Source organism: Sceloporus occidentalis, unplaced genomic scaffold, assembly GCF_023333645.1.
Source record: "Sceloporus occidentalis isolate IW3139 unplaced genomic scaffold, rSceOcc1.0.p SCAF_18, whole genome shotgun sequence".
Taxonomy (NCBI): domain Eukaryota; kingdom Metazoa; phylum Chordata; class Lepidosauria; order Squamata; family Phrynosomatidae; genus Sceloporus; species Sceloporus occidentalis.
Genome location: NW_028316998.1, coordinates 304,510 through 328,906, shown reverse-complemented (window position 1 = coordinate 328,906; position 24,397 = coordinate 304,510). Strand labels below are relative to the sequence as shown.

The 24,397-nt window shown below is 37.6% G+C and overlaps 1 protein-coding gene across 1 annotated transcript in view; it reads left to right on the top strand.

Annotated features, from left to right (window-relative positions):
• AHRR (aryl hydrocarbon receptor repressor) overlaps positions 1-24,397 on the top strand; it is a 121,896-nt gene that overhangs the window by 10,227 nt on the left and 87,272 nt on the right. Inside the window, exon 2 of the mRNA XM_089482269.1 lies at positions 6,486-6,667. Coding sequence (XP_089338395.1) covers positions 6,486-6,667 — 182 coding nt within the window. The remainder of the gene's footprint in view (positions 1-6,485; positions 6,668-24,397) is intronic.

Sequence of the window (24,397 nt, the reverse complement as noted above, 5' to 3'; positions counted from 1 at the left end):
TGTTGAAAGAAATATGTTATTTTAAAAGTACTGTTCTACCTACCATGCAGAACTATATGCACCATTAGAAGCACCGTTTGTTTTTCTTAATGTCCAAATCCTCCCCTGAAATAATTCTCTAATCACTTTAAACGATAATAATAATTAATATTATATACGATAATAATAATTTTGACACAAATGCAGTCTCTGATTGGTTGTTGCATAAAACTACTGAAAAAGCTTCTAAAATTTTTATTTTTTTATGCGATTACGTCTTCAGGGGGCGTAAGAAAAGTTTATTTGCTTAACATACCGGACAGCTCAGTCAACCTTTTGTCTCACTGAAACAACACCTTTAATACAATGAAAATGCACAGGATGTCATTTATATCTTGGTTTATTAAAAACAATATCACAACAAACACTACCAAAGGTACAATAAAAATGTTCCATGTCATATTTCTAATATATTATTTTACATTTTAATCATAGAAGATTACAGCTTGGAACTATATTTTGAGAACCTCCGGAATAATTACCTAACATACACACCCTATAAATGAATGCTCTTGAAGGCTGATTGCTTCTTAAAGTTGAAGAGAAGATATGTCCATCAAGTCTATCCATTCACATATACCATTTTTCTTGATTGTACTCTTGAAGGAGTAAAAAAATCCTATTTAGTTTTCTACATTGATTAGAGACTCGAGGAGGGGTGCACCTTTTGGTCTTGGGACAGGTACATCTGAGTTGGCCACACAGCAATCTTGCCCCCTCCAGTAACTAACACACACGCACTCTTACTTTAACACACACTTACACTCACACACATTTAAACATGCTCTGTCACACACATCTCTCCCTTTCCTTGCATGGAGCCTTTCCCTATAGCTGCTCGCATGCTGACCAATTCGGACCAGCCTTATTTAAACAATGATAGACCGGCCAGGGGGCTAATTGTCCCCTCCCCCTGGTCCAGCCGGGCAATTGCCCACCTGCCTAGGGCACTAGGTGATGGAGGGGAACCTTCACATATATTTGTTTAGTAGGTGCTTGGGAACCAACACTGCTATTGTAAATATAAGCACCTTCTCAAGCAGGTTCTGTGTGTATGTGATCTGCAGCCACTGCAGACTCCTGCCCAGTCTGGGAGCAAAAGCTTAAAAGCTGGGGTCTTGTGTGGCAGGGATATATTTTACTGTAAGTAAAGTAGTTGTATTGGGGGGCATTTACTGGTATGTTTCTAAAGTAATGTACTGTTACTCTGGCTTTGTACGGGGCAATATGCCATCCCTGAATAGAAATCTAAAAGAAAGGACTTCATGGGCTCACATCACTTTCAACATTCAACACACATTTTGCAAATTATGAAAGCATATGTTTTACAACTCAAGCTTTAAGAAGAAGCACTGGGTGCTGAATGGTTGAAATGTAGTACTTTTTTCACACCTGATTTATTTTTTTAAATTAGCAAAATTGTAGATTAGTTGAACAGAGATATATGTTTGCTACATTCTGCATTTTTTAAATTTATATCAGCATTAATACCACATCACTAAGTACAAGCATCGGATTGAGTGGTGTAAAGCACGCCGCCACAGGTCTCTTGAGCAGTGGAAACGTTCTGTGAATGGACAAATCACGCTTCTCTGTTTAGCAGTCTTATGGGCAAGTCTGGGTTTGGTGGATGCCAGGAGAACATTACCTGCCTGACTGCATTGTGGCAACTGTAAAGTTTAGTGGAGGAGGGATAATGTTTAGCAGGGGTTGGGACCCTTACTTCCAGTAAAGGGAAATCTTAATGCTTCAGCATACCAAGACACAAAACAAGGTCCATCAATACATGGTTTAATGAGTTTGGTGTGGAAATACTTCACTGGCCCACACAAATCCCTGACCTCAACCCCATAGAACACCTTTGAGATGAACTGGAACGGAGATTGAGAGCCAGGCCTCATCTACTGGATGAATGGGCAACAATTCCCACCGAAACAGACCAAAATCTAGTGGAAAGCCTTCCCAGAAGAGTGGAAGTTGTTATAGCTGCAAAGGGGGGGCCAACTAAATAGTAATGTCTATGTGTTTAGAATGCAATGTCATTAAAGTCCCTGTTGGCGTAATGGTCAGGCGTCCCAATATAGTGTGTATATATATGTATGTATTTTTGGGTGTTATGTTCACTTACAAGCAGTGTCTTGTCTGCTTTAAAGCCTCCATTTGCAAGGAATTAAAACCACAATACCATACTTACAGCCAATATGAATAACTTTTTTTAACTTCATTTCAATGTTTTTGATACAATGAGATTTTCATATTCTTCCTACTTTGTGGTTACCCATCAAAGGGGTTTACTGCAAAGCAGAGGCTGTTCACATAATCTGGTTAAATTACTGCTTTAATCATAACCTGTTCACAATTTGTAAAGGGTTGGGTTTTGCACGCATGTTGGCTTAACCTGTTTACACGAAGAGAAGATAAAGATGCACTACATAACTTCTGTAAATTTTTAGCTTTGATAAATAACCTTGTCTGGAACATTTCTTAAAGTTGCTCTTTTGTTATTTGCCAATTGTATCCTTATTATGAATATCAGAGTTAGCTGTTAAAATGTAGAAATGTACAAAATAGTTACTTATGGACACCCCAACCATTGGAGCAAATCACTGTTTACACCTGGTCATCAAAAAGTGTCTTGTATATAGTTTTATCATATTTTATAAATATCCTGCTTCATTACAATCCCTGATACAATTTTTTCCCATAATCATCCCCACTTTTGTTTTACAAATTACAATTGCTTGGACAGTCTGTTTGTGATTCAAGCTGATACTAAGATCAGTGATTGACTTCAGAGACATAAAGATGCCTCTTGTGGAGTATTTCTTATCCCAGTAGTTCTACGGGGATGGAATTAGATGTAAAGGCACAACTTAATTGAGTAGTCTGCAGAATTCCTATGTCTTTTATGTTATTTATTTTTTTATTTATGAAACACAGACTCCTTCAGGCATTTAAAATTATTTTTCCTAAAGCAGTACCTTTCTGGAATTATTTTTCCAGTTCATTATCTAGAATTTATTTTAAAATCACTAGGGTTACGGTAGCATAGTAATCATTTTCTTCCTAAAATTATACAATCAGTTTTCACAAACTTTTTCTGAAACCACAAGTTTGGTTAAAATAACCTCCCTGGAAAATTCTGTATACAGTAACATGTCACACGGAATTTAAAGTTTTTATAGTGTCTATTTTCAGACGTAGTCTGTTTTGTCATTAGCATTGACCAAATCCAGAGGACCAGTAGCCATTGATCTGTATGTACTTCCTTCCCTTAAAAACCTATGAATCATTTAGGTGCAATAGATCCTATGGCTACATAAACACATGGTACATACTGACATTTATGAAAGTTATAGAGTTATAGTCAAATATTTTACAACTGTTTCTACAACTGTGCCATATCGAATGCCCACCCTGTATGCAACAAAGTCACTACTATACATGACCTATTTCTTTCCCATGCCTTTAACTTCCTAGCTCTTACTGAAGCCTGGATCCCCCCTTTACGCCACCTCTCTGTTGCACTCTCCTTCGAGGGCCTAAACTTCGGCCATGTGTAGGCATCCTTGTCTCCCCTAATTGCGCCTTTCAACAATAGTCGAATTCCAAATTGGCCCGTCTCATTCTGTTCTTTTGAGGGTCATACAATCCGCCTCTTCTCTCCACTTTCTTTTCACATTACAGTTATATGTTGCCCACCAGGTTCTACCCCACATCTTTAACTACTTTTCTGCCTCTAACCCTTTCTCCAATAGTAATCCATAACAACACAACATTGCAGTGCTCACCTCATATTCATAGGCCTCTTAGCCTCACTGGAACCTGCCCTACCCTCAATATTAACCTTTCCTCTTTTTATAAGAATGCAGTTTCCTCATTTCTGGAGAGCATTGCCCCTGTTACCCTACACTACCCAGAAAACATAGGTCCAAATCCAGCAAAGACTTTATTCGTTACAAATTTATGATACGATGCTACAACTCTGCCCTCTCTCTTGCTAAACAAACCATCGAAAATATCAGACGAGACTTTCTTTTGGTGTAACCTCATCAACATCACCCACTCTTTTGACCACATTCTATCTTGCAAAGTCTCCCACCAATCACACTTGCTCTAAAAAATCTAATCACACTTGCGCTAAAAAATCCCACCTGTCTGACTAACTACCGCACCAAAAGGTTGTGTGTAAAAAAGTGCACCCTCTTTGAATTATAATGGTTGACATATAAGGGCATAATACCCAATCACCTTAATAGGTCTAAAAATTAGGTAGCTACAACCTCAGACGAACAACAACACATGACATATTACACCGTGTCATGATTTATTCCAACAAAAATAAAGCCAAAATGGAGAAGCCATGTGTGAAAAACTAAGTATACCTTACGATCCAATAGCTTGTAGAACCACCTTTAGCAGGAATAACTTAAAGTAATAATTTTCTGTATGAATTTATCAGTCTCTGTCATTGTGGAGGAATTTTGGCCCACTCTTCTTTACAACGTTCATTGTGGGTACAGCATCCCTCTCAATATTCAAGAAAAATCTCAAAATCCTTTTTTTTCAAAGTAGCATACAATCTTTGCAGCTACGACTTATCAGCCACTTATACAACCCCACACCATCTTTTCCCTTGTCCCATACCTTATGTTTCTCATAACCCCATTTCTAAGTTTAAGCTTGCAAGCAGGGCCCTCTTTTCCTAATGGGGACTTTTGTGTGTCAATTTTTGTTTTTCCATACCCCTTTAATATATGTATTATAAGAAGCGCTGTATAAATTGTTGGTGCTATATAAATAAAATATAATAGTAATATTACTAAAGTGCACCACATTACAAATCTCAACCACGTGTGAATCTATGTGTCCTGGAAAAATGGCAGCTTTAGATGTAGCAGTGAATACTAAGAGATCGAAAGAAGGCTGCTCTGCTTAATGCTTTAAATTTGCTTTAAGCCTTTTTGGAAAACAATGACACTTTACTCAACTGCACAAACTGTGCATTTGAGTTTGTCATTTCTTTCTCTTTAATGTGCCTCAATATATTTTACAAACTTTACTTGGCCAAATAGTAGATCAGTAGAAACCTTGCAAATCATGTTAGAACACAGAAAAAGAACCAATGCTAAGATACAAAAGAGCAGAGTGCAGCTGAACTAGTTCCTCATTTAGATGGTGCATTTAGTTACAAAAGTGTAACTAAATTCAGAAGAGTATGTAGAACAGCATGTTATACCTTTGTTGCCACCTACTCTTAGCTACTTGCAAAATATGTTTCTAAGCAATATACTGGCATTAACGAGTTAACACAGCTCTTTTTTTAAGTGGCATGCATTGGCCAACTGCTAAGTGTCTGCAGTCCTGAAATGTAGACATTTAATAGTGAAGGTTTTATCTTCCCAGTTTGCCCTGGTTCTCACTAGCAACAGGTGCACCCTGACATGAATGTTGGCCTGCACTTTTAAGAGATATCTTAACCACTACTGTACTTACACACAGTGCAGTGGAAACAAAAATATCATTAACTTATACAAAACTTGTTTCCCACATTTAAAAAGTTTAGTTTGTGTTATTTTTATATAAGCAAATTAAATATTAAAAAGGTAAACCCTTGAAATGGACTTTAGGATCAGTAAGCAGCTCCAAGTTACATCCGCTAGTTGACCTATTAAATAATAGCAATGGCCTTTGTAATCAAACCATGAACAAACTAAATAATTACCATCCAAAAAGCACATGAGATGAGGCTCTTTTTAGGCTAAATGTTACCAATTTTTGGGCACTGACCTGTTGTCCCGGTTAGCTGCCACATTGTCGCAGCAGGAAGCACAGGGCTGTTGAAGAGATCCTGTGATAACCTTTGAACTGCCCAGAGAGCTTCAAAAATCAATGGAGGCTTGTGTGCTGTTTCTAGAGTCACAACATAGCTATTGGGGTAACATGGGCAGTGGCCATGCCTATCACCATGCACTCTTTGGGGGCCCAGCCCTAGCACTTCTTGCCTCTTGTCTCACAACCTGTGGACACCTGAAATGTTGAGGACATGTTACCAGAAGTAAGTAGCCACTAGGAACTCTTGAAGTATCTCAATAATTTACTGGGTGCTGCGTGTGATCGTTTGCAGCTGAGTTCATTGTCAACATACTGTACAAATGAGGAGCGTAACTAGAAACCGCAGGGGCCCTGGTGCAAATATTCCACCACAACCCCCTGTAATGTCACTTCCTGCATGCTGGATTAGACAGCGTGCAGGGAGAGTGTGAGAAATCATCCAATTATATGATCTCTACACTCTTCCTACCACTAACTGCAGCTAGCGGCTTTTAAAGGGGCGTCACAGGATTCGCCTGGGCCCCCTAGAGTGGCGGGTTGTATAGAATATATTATGTCATTTCAATAAATTCTTGAAATTGTAACTGAACTTTTTTTTTTTTTGCTCCTAGAAGGCCATCATCTGGGTCAGAAAAGTCAAACCCTTCAAAAAGACATAGAGACCGTCTTAATGCTGAGCTTGATCGACTGGCTAGCCTCCTCCCATTTCCTCCTGAAATTATCACAAAACTGGATAAACTTTCCATTCTGAGACTTAGTGTGAGTTATCTACGGGTAAAGAACTTCTTCCAAGGTAGGATCATGTAGTTATGTCATGGTGTAATAATAACCTTTGCCAATTTTAGGTTTTACATTACATTATCGTAAGTAGGGAAAAAAAAGCTTTTTAAGCAGGGGTGTCAAACTCTGCTCTTGAATTAAGAAAATCATTGATTTGAACACAGGTGATTTTAAGCTACTCAACCTGGGATATCCCCAAAAAACCTGTTTGTGGCCCTTGAGGCCTGGAGATTGACACCCCTGTTTTAGAGCTATCATTATTTTAAATAAGTTACTTGCTTTGTCTAAGCATTATGTCCTTATTTACTACGTACTCCACGTTTTAATGTTGTAATTGTATTTATTATTATTTACAGTGAGGGTATGTTGGAATATCACTGGGTTTAGTGATCTTAAATTTCACAATAAACATGGTATACAATTAACTTTGTAAAATATGTGGGGTTTTCATGTCCAACCTTTTTCAAAGTGCACAGTTTTAGTTATCTTGATTTTTTATTCCCTGGGCTGTATACAGCGACCCACCTATAATTGAGACATTGGCTGGAAATTAAGATTGCGGCCCAAAATAATACTTATAAGCCAGCTATTTAACTCCAATGGCACACATTCAAAACCAAGCATTGTTAACTGCCTAAATGCTTCTAATGCACTGGTAGCTGCCATTGTGATACAGCCAAAAGTGTGAGTATTTTTGTATCTCTTCACCCCCTGTGTTACACAAATGCTAATGTGACTGCATTGAACTTCTTAGTATGAGTTTTTTCTATTAATTAAAATGCATTTATTTTTGTGGTTGCAGAATAGAATCCAAAACCACATATTTCAGTTAAGTCAGGGAGTAGAATCGCAAAACCATGCCTTTTCTACCATAAGTAACAGGTTAAGGTTTAGGAATGTCCCTGAATTGATCCCCTTGTATCAAGGGTGGTGTTTGTATATATAACAAATGTAAAGCTTTTATTGCTTGTTGGGCGTTGTATAAATAGTGAAATTTTATTGTAAATTATTGCTGCTATTATATCTATGACTTCTTTAAAGAAAGACGTAGATTCAAATGTCTCTTCTTCAGATGCAATTACATCTGAAGGCTAAGACTGGCCCTTGTTCCAAATGTGTGCATTATTCGCAACCATACTGTGAAGGTATTTAGGAACATAACTAGTCTATTTGCCTCTGATCCAATTATTCATCCTTTAAAAGTTGCTTAGTATTAGGAAGCCCCCTCTGGTTAAAATGGCGGCCCTCCATGCTAAGCTTTTCTCAACCAACAGTAAATGGATGGCATCTACTTTATATGTGATATATATAAGCAGGTATGTATGTGATTTATCCTACTCCTTGCTGTTTATAGCCCACAAGGGCTATAACATCATTTTGGTTTTAATGATTCTTTTTTTATCCTATGTCAATAGCTGTTCTGCAGTATTATAATATTAGCTCCTGGGCCAATGTTTTGATTCAATTTGTAAATGAACACTTTGAGCGTGATAACATGGTTATAGCAAGCTCATCACTAGGAACATCTCGTTGATTATTGTAGTGATAAGACCACATTTAAAACGTTGTGGTACAAATACTTTTTATTAATCTCATTTTAGTGATGTCTAAGGTTTTAGTCTTCAGGGCCTGTGCTTTGGGTTACATTCTTGGAGACCTAAAACACAGAATTTAACACAATCTAGGTTTCTAAGTGATTTTCTGTGTGCAGGTAAGTCATTGAAAGCTGTTCAAGACCCTGAGCCAGAAATAAAACTGCAAATGGCGATGCCAAGCTGCAGGAACATAAATCAAAGTGCTCTTTGACTAGAGTAGATTATCACTGTGTAAAGTGCCACATTCAGACTCATCAGATTTCAATCTAGGGCGTTTTGAAAATATATTTTTTCGTAGTTCTGCCTCATTAAAATGATCACGCAGAAACCTTGAGAAAATGCATTTGCTGAACCTTAGTCTAAAAAATGCATTTGAACTATAAACCTTGCAGATTATAGTAATATTACTATATTTTCTTGTGACGCAACTTTAATATAAAAGAATGTACAGAAATCACTGAGCCCTTTGATTTGTGAAACTTCATACGTTCTACATATAATTTTCAATCCAGTCTTCTTCAGTTGAGTATAATAACCATGGTATGTTTGTAATATGAGCTATGTGGAAATCAGAGTTTATATTTCATGTGTACCATCTTCATATTCAAACTACTTATCTCATGTAGAGAACTAATAGGCAACGGTCCTTTGGTCATCGTGTTATGTATGTGTATTAACGTCCCAGAAAACAAAATTATTAGTTTGGGACACAAAACTGAATTTCTTAGTAGCAAGAACCAAGCAGAATTGATGCATTAATAGGAGACTAGAAAGGCCCCTAGGAATCAGCATAGCTAAATGGACAGGGAGCATGTATGTGTGTGGGTGAGTGCATGCTTAGGGCATGTGTGTTTTTGATTGGGGTATGTAAATGTAGGGGCAGGAGTCAATAGGGGATAAAGGGTGCCCTCTGGGTGACCCCGGTCACTGTCACTTTTCCAGAGACGGCCAACAGACTTACCTGCTTCCCACCCTCCCTAATTTTATGTACTAACTTTCTTTTGTCACAGATGGCGGTTTGTGTGTCCTTGCCGGTCTGGTTTTGGTAAGTGATGGAGTTTGGATGCTGGTGTGAAGGAAGGCTCAATCTCCTCCCCTACCCTCTGGTGTTTTTTATTGGACGTGCCCACCAAGCTTATGGTCGGCTGGTGGTTAGCATTAGTTCTGGGACAGCGGAAGTTAGCTGTCGATGTTATTGGACGTGCCCACCGAGCTTATGGCCGGCTGGTGGTTAGCATTAGTTGTGGGACAGCGGAAGTTAGCTGTCATTTTTGTTTGGACGAGGGGGGAGGTGAGTACCTGTGGTCTGGATTGTACAGTGGTGAGCGGCCGGCAAGGACGGGGTTAATTCGATTCCTGTGTTGGCTATGTTTGAATGTATTATGTGTTATGTATATTTGTATTTCGTATTTATTGTGTGGTTTATTGTGTATTTATGTTTATTGGTTTATGGTGTTTAGGCCAACACAGTGTTTGTGGTTATTGTTAATAAAATATGCTGTGGCCTGTTTTATCCAATTTAGTCTCCATGTCGTTAATTGGTAGGGTTTAGGTGGTAGTTGGTTTGTGATGCACGGTATACACTACCCACATACATGACAGGTGCGTCTTATGGAGATGCTATTTATGACAAAGGTTACTTCAGAATACCTTTGAATCATTCTGTTTTGCGCAGTAACTGAGTCACCTGACTGACCTGCTTTATGGATAGGGGTGATCATATATCTCTCCTGACCAGTCCGATGAGGTGTAGAATTGATCAATCACAACCTCCACTGATGTCATATCCCAGAAATCTGCCTCAGTAAGTTACAAAGTTGATCATCATGGCCTGCTTTGGCAGTACCAAATGTGGAAAGTCTCTCCTAAGAGTTGGGGCCAAACGATGCTATATAATCTGTGCTTTTTGTCAGGCAACTCCTTTTTAATCTTCAGCAGGGGGTAGGGTTGCCACAACAAACTTGGTGCATTACTGAGCAATGTGTTTCAGATGTTCTGTAGAGCATTTTATGCATATGACCTTGAAGGAAGGGTTGAATACTCCTGCTTTAAAATCTTAAAATAAAGTTGACTTAGTTCACCTGTTTCTAATATTATTTTTATTAAACATTTTTATGTCTGTTCATATACTGTGAGATGGATGGCATGTTACCTTCTTTGCCTACACTCAAGTTTCCAAAATACCATTTTATTTATTTTATGTCCAAATATCAAAAAAGGTTGTCGGATAATATTCTACAGTTATATGCATAATAAAAAAGCTTTACAAGAACACTTTTATGATGACTAAAAGGTGGCAACCTTATGTGTGCATTTTATTAAAAGGTCATATTAATTTGCTGGTTTTATTTTTTTATCTGTCTTTCGGTTTGCCTGTGAGATTTTTTTTGAGTGGAGAATTTAAGTAAAATATATTTATTGATATATTGTGAATGTAGCCTTTTTCTTATTACTATGCAAATTAATTTCTTCAAATGACTTAATCAGACAATCTGTGAGGGTAATGCAACTGAACCTTTTCAGAGGTAGTGTGAAAGTCAAATGGCTAATTGATAGCCCTCACTTTGAAAGATATGTCTCTTCCGATCCAATCTTGTCAGGCAGAGGAACCAGTAGACTTTTTTTGCATGTAGTCTGTGATGGTAATTTGTACAGTCTCCCTTGCCCCATTGCTTTGTCATTCTTTAACTTTCTTATTTGGGTTAGGGTTCAGATAACTTTTACATAACAATTAAAAAAAAAAAAAATATATAACACAATAGCATAACACAATAAAGTTCACATCACAACCCAAATGAAAAAAAGAGGTCAAATGGACGTAAAGAAACATGTACACTTAATTTTCAGTAGGCCAGATAGTTTTTCTCCCTCTTCCAGAAAGAAGAAGCACATTGTAATAAATACACAAAGTACTTTAATATGTATTTTTTGTTGGTGGGGCTGCATGGGGCACAGGAATGTCCCTTTTAGCCAAACAAAACGTTTATTGTAAGTGCTGTAGAACCCATGATTAATAACTTGCAGCAGTTGCTTTGCAAACATTAGCTATTTGTAAAAGATAAGTATATACCATAACTGGTAAAGTTTTAGAATAAATAAAGAAACTGACAGAGGGCAAAAGTCAGCAAAATGTGATTGTTGGAGTAAAATAAAAATTAAAAATGATCTGCTTTTCTGAACCACCAACAAATAATATAATCATCTGTAGTTTTAGCCAGCTGGTGGGCTCATTTCTATAGTTGTCTTTGGTACTTCAGCATGGAAACCAACCTTGATTGTATCCATTTTACCCTTTTGCCTGCTCATCCATCTCTAAATATTGTGTTTTATTCATGTGAGCCATTGTGATATACACACCAAATCAGCCATTCTATCTTTTAAAGGTACACAACAATAACGTTGTACTATTAACACAGTTAACCATCCTTCAAGATTCCAAGAATTTGTCTTTGTAGAACCACTAGGTCACTTACCCTTGAGTGATACACAATGTCTCCCGTAATCATAAACTGTATATAATTAAGCATTTTGTTCTATTTTCCAACAAATACATGAGCACACTGTACAAACAAAATGTTGAATGTTATGAAATGACTCTGCAAAAAAAGCAATTTAAAAATGCAATCAAAACTAAATATTTGCTCAAAGTTACTACACTGAATCATACTTGCACGAGAGAGGGGAAAAACATTTCCAGGCCAAAAGAAAAGTTCTGGCAAAGTGCTGGACTCCAAATGTGACTGTGTTTAACCCTCTGGCATTTGGAGTTCCCATCTTAGAAAGATTTTACATTAACCCAACCCATGGAGAGTCAGTTAGCAATATGCTACAGGGTAATCTTTTACAGATCTGGGATAAAGAGAAAATAAGAAAAAAAATTATAGAAGCCCACTGCTGATTCATTATAGATATAGACACAAATCCAGGGTGAGATAAAGTATCCTGGCTCATGTGAAAATATTAGTGGCACACTATCTAAATAGACATTCAACAATAGTAAGGCTGCAACACATTATGCATAGAAATATAGAGTTTGATTTCTGGTAAGAGCCATTCTGCCCATCTAGCCTTCCATTTTTCCTGATGTAAAAACCACAAACCATACATATCGAGGATATCCATATGTCAATACAATGCATGTTTAAATTCCCTCATTGTATTAACATCTACCACTTATGCTGGCTTTTACACGTATCTGCAACCCTCCCAGTGAAGTAATGTTGATTACCTATTGTGTTTGTGCCAGGTGTTGTATTGTCAGATTGTCGCTTACTACCCCTCTCCGGTTTCATACTATTCTTTTTCATTTTCTTTTTTGCTTATCAATTCCTTTTTTCTACCCTACTCTGTTTCTTGATGATATTGCCTAATTGTCTTCATGTCTTAGCACCCACTGGGTTTGTGCTACTGTCCTCTTACTTAAATAATTGACTTGAAAGATAAATAAATATAAATAAAAAGAAAATCTAATATTTAATATAGTTCTAGTAATAGATAAAACATTGACAATTACATCACTTGGAGATGAATGCTTTCCCTGCCATATTATTTATCAGCCAACAGACCCATTCTGTATAGCTTGCTGCTCATTTTAGGAATTGTAAATCATTTTCATAAAAAAATAAGGGGAAAATTATACACAAAGTAGCACAATGATTTATACTATGAAAAGCTAAATATATTACGCAAGGTATGGACATTTGTACACCTTGCTAATGACGATACAATTAATCTAAGGTTGCCAGTTCAATCCACACCTTCACTGAACATTCGATGAATACTTTCACCTCATTCCTCCATTATCATTCCTGTAGAGAAAGTACGCAGGTTAATTATGTGTGAATCAGTGTTGCAAGAACATATTTTCCCTTTGTGTGTTAGTAATCTACTGTATTGGTTGTGTTAATACTACCGCAGTGACTCTGTCTTCTCTTGCATCACATTAGATGTCACATGTTGTGCCCCTAAGAATCACCGTCCACCCTTGGTGCACTGTAATCCTAATTAGATTTTGCACAACTCCTTCATTAGAAGGGATTTGATTGCTAGTACCAGAACAGTTAGAGAATGATTGAGTCATAAATGATCATAATAAGAAAATACTCAGCTTTGATGTAAAGCATCGGAAAGGTGTCAGCTGCTCGGAGGCTGCATAACGCAAGTGAATATTGAGTGGCTAGCTGCTGGAATGAAGGCATATACAGGACTGAAAAGGCTCTGCTTACTCCACACGTCGCAAGAGCTATTCTTGTTACTGTAGTTGGGATGCCAACTATCCATTTTGTGGGTGGAAAGTCAGTAAATTGTTTAGAATCACGTAGTTTTCAAATTGTCTCTTTGGATGCTTAGGTTACTGAAGTCAACTGGTCTTCTCTCACTAAAAAACAAAAACCATATGTAAACCATAAGTGATTGTGCAATACAAACCTGGCTCTGAAAATAAAACCTAAATATACATGCTTTTGCAAAGTTGGAATTTTCAAGAAACATTAGAAGGAAATGCGATCATTAGATTAGATCCTGTACTACCCAGACGTTAATATGGCTTTTTTGTAGGCCTATCTTCACAACAGTTAACTGTTACTCTTAATTGGTAATTGTAAAGCATTTTTAATGTTTTAGTGGTATATATAGCACTTTTTTTAGTGAAGCCACCACTTTGATTTCATTTTAAATTAAAGTAATAACCAAATAAAAAATTAAAAAAATAAATATATAGAAACATATTTCCTGTACAGTCCCCCCATGACTCATATCCCTTCAAAAAGAGCTCAGGAAAGATAGTAGCATGAGTAGCATGAAATGTTTGGAAAAACCTGTCTGGTTGCTATAGCAGCAGATCTGCTTTCATGTCAAGCTAGCAACTTCACAAAGAAACAGACTAAAATATTGCAATAACGGTAATTTTTTTATTGGTTTTTCATTTTAGACGTTCATTCCTTAATTATAAAATAGTGTGCACATAATTATTTATTTGCTCATTCCATATTGCACTAAATGCAACATTCACTTCATGTTATACTACACTAGCTATACTGTTTTATTAAATGCACTGCATAAGCTACACAGAAAAAATGTTGACTTATGTGACACAAAGAAATATTTTCTCTTTATTAAGATCCGTGGATTTTTGGCTAATTAAGCCTGACATTTATTTTTAATGGATTAAAACCTCTAATTCATTGTTGTCAACAAAAAACTGAACAACCATTTTAGGCTTTATATGTCATCTAAATGCATGTGGCTAGGTTTTTTATTAACAAAAATCTAGTTTCATGCTATAGTTGTTTACTAGGCAAAATGTAGTACACATGTGTTGGTGAGAAGGCTGTGATGAGCCCAGTGGTAAAGTATGTGTTAGATAAATGTTTTCAATGTTCTCCAAAGATTTGGTAATAATGTGTGTGGTTACAAGCGGATGAGTAAATGGGTAGTGTGTGTAAGTGATTTTTGGTACATCTGTTTATGAAGGGTACATGAAATGATGAGGTTATGGTGATCAGTAGCAAAAATATACGGTGAGCAGGGTCCTACAGGAAACCCTTATGACCAGTGGTTGCACATTCACAACTTCCGTATTCATGGTGTTTTCAAGGAACCTAACCCCTGCAAACAGTGAGGATTGAGTGTATATAATACATCTTGACCTTTGTCAAGATAGACAAAAAAACTACTAGTTTGTTAAATTGGTTCTTTACGCAGATAAGGCTTTAACATAAGGCTATAATGTCTCAATGGTAAACATATTTATACAACTTTAGAATCCAGATTTTTTTTCTGTTTGTAAAAATAACACTGGTCTAATGGTCTGTTAGGAGAATAACTATAACAGTTTGACAGTTACTGGGGAGTTTTCTCAGTATGAGCATTTTTTAGGCATAATTTTTTTTATCTAATTCTCAGTTTATTGTTGCAGTTTCTAGAACACAGTCACCAGTTATCCAATATAATCATTGAATATTTCATATACAGTAGTATCCAGGCCAGAGAACTTTCTAAATATCATTGATATTCAAGTCCATCATGTAAATTGTATTATAGTGACTTGTTAATGATCATAACCAAAAGGCTCTTATGAAAAACAGAACTTTCCAGGACGTAAAGATGATCTGAATTATGATACCTGTATTTAAGCATTGTTTCATCTATGATATACCTGTGACAAAGGCTCAGATATCACTCATGGGGACATTTTTGCGGTAGTGTGAGTATACCAGTCCAGCACAGGTCTCGGATTTGCTTGCTTGTGAGCCAATCACTCAGATGTGACATCATAACCTGGCATTCTACATTAATCTCTCCTACCTCTTGGACAATGCAATTTGCAAGCTTCCAGTCTCCCTGTTAAAGTACTGCTGCAAGCAATGTTCCCTTTAATTTTTCTTAGGTGGTGTGCGTAGAAAATTTCTCTTGTGCAAAAATTTTCCCAGAGCCAAAATTTTGTGCGCACAATATGCTTCTGCAAACATTACATTTACATTGTTATTCTATATTTTTGGTACAGCTCGCTCATGGTTAATAACACTACATTATAGTGTGATAATGTAGTATTAGTTACACAACAGTATTACTTATTGTAATGTTTTTTAAAGGTGAAATTCTCACTGCATAAGTAAATTATGAGCGAATCACGAGCGGAGGCTCCAGGCCGCATAAAGGATAAAAAAAAAATTGGGAAAAACTGTTGTGCGCAGGGGGCATACCTAGAGTATTTGGCACCTGGGGCGGATCCTGTACGTGGGACCCACACACACTTTAAAACTGCATAGCTTCTATCGTTAGGCAAACATTGACAGGGGTACAGCATAACTGTTATCATTATTTACTAAGGCAGACATTGACGGTGGTACAACATAACACCTATCACTATATACTGAGGCAGACATTGACGGTGTTACAGCATAACTGCTATCATTATATACTGAGGCAAACATTGACGGTGGTACAGCAGAACATCTATCACTATATAGAGAGGCACATATTGACGGTGGTACAGCATAACTGCTATCATTATATACTGAGGCAAACACTGACAGTGGTACAGCAGAACATCTATCACTATATAGAGAGGCACACATTGACCGTGGTACAAGCCAGACATTGACAATAATGCAGCATAACCCCAATCACTATATACTAAGCCAAACATTGATGTGGTGTAGGCCTACCACTTTAGTGTCTGGCCTAGTATCTATATATATACAATTAACAGCAATCACACTGGTTGCTTGGGCATGATAGGAGTGGGATTGCTGTTAGCAATAATATATATATATAATATATATATAAATTAATATTGTTATCGAATTTTTCTGTCCAATTTTGGACTTTACTTACTTTTAATAAAGGTGTGGTTAACACACCAAAATTGAATAAAAAAATATATAATTGCTACCAGAAATCTCACTCCTATCATGCCCAGGCAGCCAGTACATGCTGGAACCTGAGCATGATAGGAATATGATTACAGCCCCCCTATGCCATGCTATCCCCCCCATACACACTTACACATCTATGCTATCACACACACACACACACTACAGCATAACACCCATCACTCTCACACACTTACTAATTCACTCTCACAGAATGTTTTCCTACCTTTTCTCTGTCTCTGTCACCTCCTCTTCCTTCTTCCTCTTCTATGTCCTCTCCTTCCGGTGCAGTAAAGACGGTGGGCGTCAGAGCTGGCCTTAGGCATTGTGGCGCCCTGTGCGGACTACTCCTCTGGCGCCTCCCCCCTCACTACCCCCCCTCTCTTCCCCTTCAAACTAACCCCCCTCTCTGCCCCTTCAAACTAACCCCCCTCAAACTAACCCCTCTCAAACTACCCCTCCCCTCTGCCCCTTCAAACTACACCCCCCCTATGCCCCTTCAAACTACACCCCCCCTATGCCCCTTCAAACTACACCCCCCTATGCCCCTTCAAACTACACCCCCCCATGCCCCTTCAAACTACACCCCCCTCTGCCCCTTCAAACTACACCCCCCCTCTGCCCCTTCAAACTACACCCCCCCTCTGCCCCTTCAAACTACACCCCCCCCTCTGCCCCTTCAAACTACACCCCCCCACCTACCTTGTTGCCGGAGTCACGGAGAGTAAGGGGCGCCGAGCAGTTGCTGAGAGCTTCACGAGCAACCGCTCGGCGCCCCTGCCCGGGACTTAGATTAAAGCATCGTTTTTTTATTGTTTTTTTTTTAACTTTATTTAACATGAATGATGTTAAATAAAGTTTAAAAAAAACAACAAACAAAAAAAACCCCGATGTTTTAAGTCCCGGGCGGTCGCACACCCCTAAGGCCGGCCCTGGTGGGCGTTGCTTCAGTTGTGTGCGCCGGGATCTGACATCAAATCCCGACGCACGGCATCAGTTGCCACGCGCATCGCAAGGGAGCACAAGCGCATAGCTTAGAGGGAACACTGGCTGCAAGCCCAAGCTTTCTTGAACAGTTGCAGTACATTCAAATATTTCCATGTGCACTATGCCCTTCCTCAACATGCACGGGAAATAAGTGGTGTTTTAGGGGAGGAGAAGTACATGGAGCACATTGGCAACAGACTGATGTGGAGCCTTTCTCTTATCATTCCTGTATCGCAGGATATTATATACAATACAAACCAGATTTTGTTAGAATCCATAGTGCATCAGTCAACACAGACTGAATAGATGATATTGGAAAGAGACCAGAGATGCTCCCAATATGATATCTACTATTATCTAATTCTCTTCCAGCTGCCTTTTCTACTCTACTTTCAACATCAAATGAGATCCATATTCACCCCAACAAAATCCACTTATACCCCATCTATATTTTCTTTTTTTAATTTTTTATTTTATTTTATTTGTATTCAGTGTTCATAATGCGTACACAACTCTTGTAAAAATTTAGTGTAAAATCTCTATACAATATTGTTTACAACATTGATTTAATATTGTAAACTAGAGAGTCATGCTTGCCATGAAAAGTTAGTGATTTTTAGGGGTTCTCAAGGCGTGCTTAGTGTAAAGACTGATGGCCTGCAGTTAGACTGATAACTGATCAAGAAAGTTTTGTCAATTCCATTCTAAATATTTGGTTCACCAGCAGATTAAATCAGAGCACCTAACCTCGAGAGCCCCTTTCTCCCAGAAGTTGAACCTCCCTTCGGGACACTGCTGAGTTAGTTAGCAGAGAGTATGAAGTTATTCACAGAACTGGGGTGCAGATAGCCAGAGGGCAATGTTTAAGCCATAGGTCAAAGCACTAGTCTAAGAAAGATCAAAACATGAACAAGCGACTCCTGAGCGGATAGTTTCATTTTTTCATTTGGTGCTTTTTTAAAGGCTTTACTTGGCAATGCAATTAATAGCAGTCAATAGAACTGCGCCCCCCAGGAAGGCAGTCAGGCATGACTGCCATTGAGCTGATGGGTTTTCCTGTACCCTGTACCCAAGGAGCATACATGCACAAGTATGTAACAACCATAATAATATTTAAAGTGCAAAGTATAGGTTACGACCTAGTGTGGTACCTGCCACAATGTTTACTGCAGCGTTTCCAGTTTCCAGTTATATTATTAATCTAAATTTCTTGTTGGAAGAATTTTCTGTAAGGTGTTTGGAATTGCTGCAGTAGCTTCATTGGTCCCCAATATCTACACCATGCTAGTGTTTTGTTTTTCCCATGTTAATGTTTGCTGTATTTCATTAAATTACAGTGATGCGCTATGACCAGTTTGTTTAATTTTGTTTTTTAAAGATGAGCAATACAAGGATACTCCCAGCTATACAGAACAATAAAAACTTAACAACGCAGTGTTGGCTTTGGAGTTTAGATCGACATAGATACTTCTCCCTTTATCCAACCCATTATCCAACCCAAAACATCTGGATTACACCCTTTTTTGGGGAATTATGGGAATTTTCAGTTGATGATTATTTGGGGTCATGAGGTGATGAGGAGCTTGATCTGATACATTCATGGTAGCAAATTTTAATCATACAATTAAATCCATCTTTATATACAATGTGAAATAGTTAACAATTAGAAAATCTATTTCATTTTCTTTTGCTAAAAAATAAAGTATGGATCTGGTAAGACCCTGTTAGGGGTATTTCTGTTACAAGATGGATAATAACACACTTAATATAAATTAACTAATCCAAGTAATTTCTGAGTATTTTTTGTATAATACTGCTTTCCAAGAACCTTACTAGGAGGATGATGTTTCCTTGTAGTGATGTTATAGGCAACACACTATGTATTTTATCTAACCTGAAATAAATATTTGGTGCTACCGTATTTGCTTGATTATAAAACGACCCTGTCTGATAAGACAACTCCCCAAAATCTGGCATATAGGGGGTTAAAAGGCATATCATGGGGCAGAGTGGCATACAGGGGGTTAAAAGGCATTTTTGGAGGCATATATACATATATATATGATTGCTAACAGCAATCACACTCCTATCATGCCCAGGCAGCCAGTACATGCTGGAACCTGGGCATGATAGGATTGTGATTACAGCCTCCCTATGCCATGCTACCCCCCCTTACACCTCTATGCTATCACACACACACTCATTCACAAACATTTAAATACTCATTCATTCCCTTAATCACGCATACTTGCTCATAAACCCTCCCCCACCCCTTACCTGAACTGCAGATCTCTCACTCACAGACTTCTGCAGGGGCCCGGCTTCTTCCCTCTGCAACTTCTCTTGTCCCGCCCCCAGACGTGACGTGCAATCATGTGACTCTGTGGATTCCTGTTCTCCTGGCCGGTACAAGAGACAGTCCGACCAAAGCACCGGTAAGCAGCCTGGCCCTATTTGAGGTCTGATTAGAAGACGACCTTTGATTATAAGACGAGGGGTATTTTTCAGAGCATTTCCTCTGAAAAAAGCCTTGTCTTATAATCGAGCAAATACGGTATATATTATTCATAAAACATTGAAGAATGACAATAATATGTTGTAACAATACTAAGCTTTAACCCAACAAGTGACTACATAGATCTACCCTTATATGTATTAATCTTAAAGTTTGGTCTTACATATGGACAACATTTATTCATGATGTCCTCTATTTTAAGATACTGATAAAGTGGGTTTCCAAAATGTATTTTTTTCCCAAAAGGATTCTTCTGAAACACATTTTCGGCTCTACTCAAGTGCTAGTTTCCCTTTTCCGATGGTAGTATTTTGTGGTAACTATAGGAACACATAGTTTGTTGCACATGGCTGGATACCTTTGTTTTAAATAAGCATATGCCGGTAATTAGAGTAGATTGTTCAGTATATCCACAGTATACTAAAAATACCAAAAATCTGGTACAATTTGTGATAAATGTGAAGGGTATCATGACATGTATATGTAGTGGGAAAAAATTTGATGGGCCCAGTCTTTCGAACTCCTTATTGAAAGGGGTTTTATTTACCAGAGGGCCTTAGTGGGTTTTTTTTAAAACAGTTACAATTTTGCATATTAGCCATTTGTACTAGACAAACACTCACACTCCTTAACATACTGCCTTGCTGATGCTCAGACTAAATAAAGTAACGTTTCATTGGACAAGCAGGACTTTATTAGGATTGCCACAAAGAATCAGCTCAGTGTGGTGTCTGAGCAGGGAATTGTGTGTATGTGTGTGTCTTGTCGGAGGCAGATAGTGTTGAGGCTTGTTTATGTACTGGGTCAGAACTCCTCAGCAATAACCATTTTTAACAACACTGTTTATCAGTTACACTTTTCCGTACTCCTTTCCACTCAACGGCAAGTAGGTGAAGTAGGAAATCCTTTGCACTTTAATAACTTCTAATTTCAGCATATAACAGTACATATGTAGCTGATTCATTGCCATGCAACCTCCCAAAGATCAAAGGTTCCCTTCCAACTATATAGCACTATATAAATGTTAAAGATAGCAGGGTATTTGCATGAAATATATGGTGCAATTGAATCTACAGAATCAACTGCGATTATACAGCGTTTGTTTTTAAAGTGACCATGTCATTTTCCCATGTAATGATAAATACAGATTAAAATAACCATTCGGAAAAATAATTTGTCAACATGACATTGAGAACATTTTTATTTACTTCTGGCAGAATTCTTATTAAAGGGACACTCCAGCCATCAGCCCTTTAAATTTCCTTTACGTCTTTTGCTAATGTATGGAGGATTTTGCAGAATCCCTTATCCGCATTTGCCCATTTGTCCCGTTGCATCTCCTTGCACCAGATTTAGTGTACTTACCAATCAGTCCCAACTCTCGGGAATCACAGAGCTGCAGGGTAAACTATCCCTTCCAATCATTCTTTTAATATGGGAGAAACTTTTCAACAGCCTTAGTAAGACAAGGTGATATCACAGCGGGAAAGTAGTGATTTAACTACAACCAACGCTCCACTGAGCTTAGCTCTGCTGAGGTAAAACTGAATATTTTTAAAACATTATACTAACTAAAAAAAAACACAAATTACAGATTGTTGTAATTAAATAATGTATTTATTTGTGAGAGTGTGAGGTTAATTTTACCCTCTTTCCCTGGTGGTCTCAAAAGTGCGGATTATATATATATATATACATACATATATATACATATATATATACACGCACACACACACACACCTACCTATATAAATATTAGATGTCAGTGCAATGTTTGACTGACAGCTCAGGCTCCTCTGTCAGAAGGGACCGAAATAGAATACCTGACTAAATGTAAACATTGCTTAACCCAATTTTTTACATGTGATGAAAAGATCATTTTCATTTTGTCTATTTTTAGCATTAATTTTACTCCCATTTGATATAAAAACTCTTTTTTTAAGGAGAAGTAGGGCTTTCTTTTAAAATTTTAACAGTCAGTGCAAATGAAAAAAAAACTTTATTTAAAGGTTTATTTAACAGCATTATGAAAAAGATAATTAGTATTCAGCAACTTCATCCGGGTAATATTTTGCTACGGTGGGATTTTAGAGCGAATGATAGCCGAAACGCTCCCCTTCACGCTACACAATTTGTATATTTTTACAAAAAAACTTGGGTTGGCAGGTAGCGAAGACTTAGGTTTAGTTTAGGTTTAGTTTATATTTATACTGTGACTGTGATGTGACTACGCCCATTTTTTCTTTTAACCCCTTCAATCCCCTATAGACGTACCGGGACGTCCAAAAAACGCCCACAAAGAAACCCCTATGGACGTCCCGGTACGTCCAGCCCTTCGTGCAGCGTCAGGGACACATCCCTGCCGCTGCACGGGAGACCAGGCTGTCGTTTGACCTGCATAGAGATCACAGTGTGATCGGTGCAGGGGGATCGCGGGGAGGGGAGTGAGAAACCATCTCTCTCACCCCCCCTCCCGGCCTGTAACAGAAAAGCTGGAAAAAAAAAACCGGTTAGTCATTTAAAAATAATATTAAAAAAATCATTAAAATAATAATATAAATAATACTAAAAAAAATTATAATATGAGCTGTGATGTCACTGTGACATCACTGGTATGTTCAGGAGGTCCCTAGGAGGACCTCTAACCATTACTGTGTAAAAAAAAAATGTAAAAAATACAAAAAATGTAAAAAAAATTTAAATAAATTTTTTTTAAAAAAAAATATATAAAAAAAGATAATAAAAAAAATTCTTAAAAAAACCTTACATCCCGTTGCCCTAGCATAACATCTAGCCAGTTTAACCCTCCTGCCCCCGTTCACAACCCCCAAACCCGTTAAGCCATAGGCATAAAAATTATACAAAATTGTACACCTAATAGTATGCTCCCTGGTGCTGGGAAAGTCTGGAAAATCTATATAAATTAGGTATTTCTGAAATCAGGACACCTGAATTGATAAACTTGGAGGGGATTTTCCATCACTTTACCTAATTTTGTGAGGATTCAGAGGGAAAATGTAAAAAAAAATTAGTTTATTTTTCTAATCTTCGCTAGTTTTTACTAAATTTCTCATTCTAAATTTTCAGCTAATCATCCAACTATGGTATCAAACGAAAGCTCTATCTGTCCTTGAAAAAACAATATATAGTTTACATGGGTACATTATTCACAGGAAAAGAGAATCATCGCTAAACCGACATACCCCAAAAATGGCAAAATTGCTCTGGGCTTTGAGGTACCAAAAACCCCTGGGATTGAAGGGGTTAAATCTCCTTTTTTCTGTTTATTTCAAGTTATTTTTCTATATTGCTTTATAATGTATCTGATAATTCAAGCACTTGTGTTGTATCACTATTTATTCAAGGTATGGTTGTCTTGTAATGATTTAAAACACTGATTTGCAGAAATAATTTTCCTGTCATAGCTGAACCTGCTCTTGAGCATTTGTTATGCTTAAAGATAAAATTGTTTAACACTTTTGTGGAAAAATAGGACGCGCTGCTTCCTGTTTCTCATGAAATACATGTAGACTTCTACCTCTGTGTATTTATAAAATGCTGAATGGAATTGCTCTCGTCTTCCCACTGACTGTATAAATAATGATCACAACTAGTATAGCGATAGTTGTATTTAAGTTATATTCCGATCTCTGTAAACCGTTGCTAAATGACCTGCTACACGTGTTCTTGCTTTTGTCTTTCAAATCAATTACAGCAGGGTGCTCTAGTCACTTTTTTCTTTTATATCTTATGAGCCTTCCTCACTCAATATTTTATAATACCAAGCAGACCGGATCCTGATATACAGTCATTTATCTTTTCTCAATTTCATATTTAACAGAACATTTGAGAAAAGAATGAATATACAGTAGATGTGCTGTGTGATGGTAATGTAACCTATGATGTAAACTAATTCAGTGACTTTTATAAAAAGTGAGGTTAATCTAAGCAAAATGGTATAATTACATAAAGGTGTGCTGTGGATTTAGGGGCATAGGCTGCACTTTACTCTTTGAGATTGAACTAGACCATATTCTAGTCGATATGTGTTGTTCTACCCCGCTCAGTATTCTGGACTATGCTATTTGACGATCAAAGTGCCTGGTGTTCTGCTGCTCAATGGGCCAGGTGGGGCGATGAGACCATTCAATTATACGTCTCAAATGAGAAGCGGTCCAATATAGCTCGATATCCGGCAACCCTGCTTTTTCTAAACACTGTAGACCTTGCTAACAATGTCTGTTGTTGCCAATTATTTTGACTTGATTTGG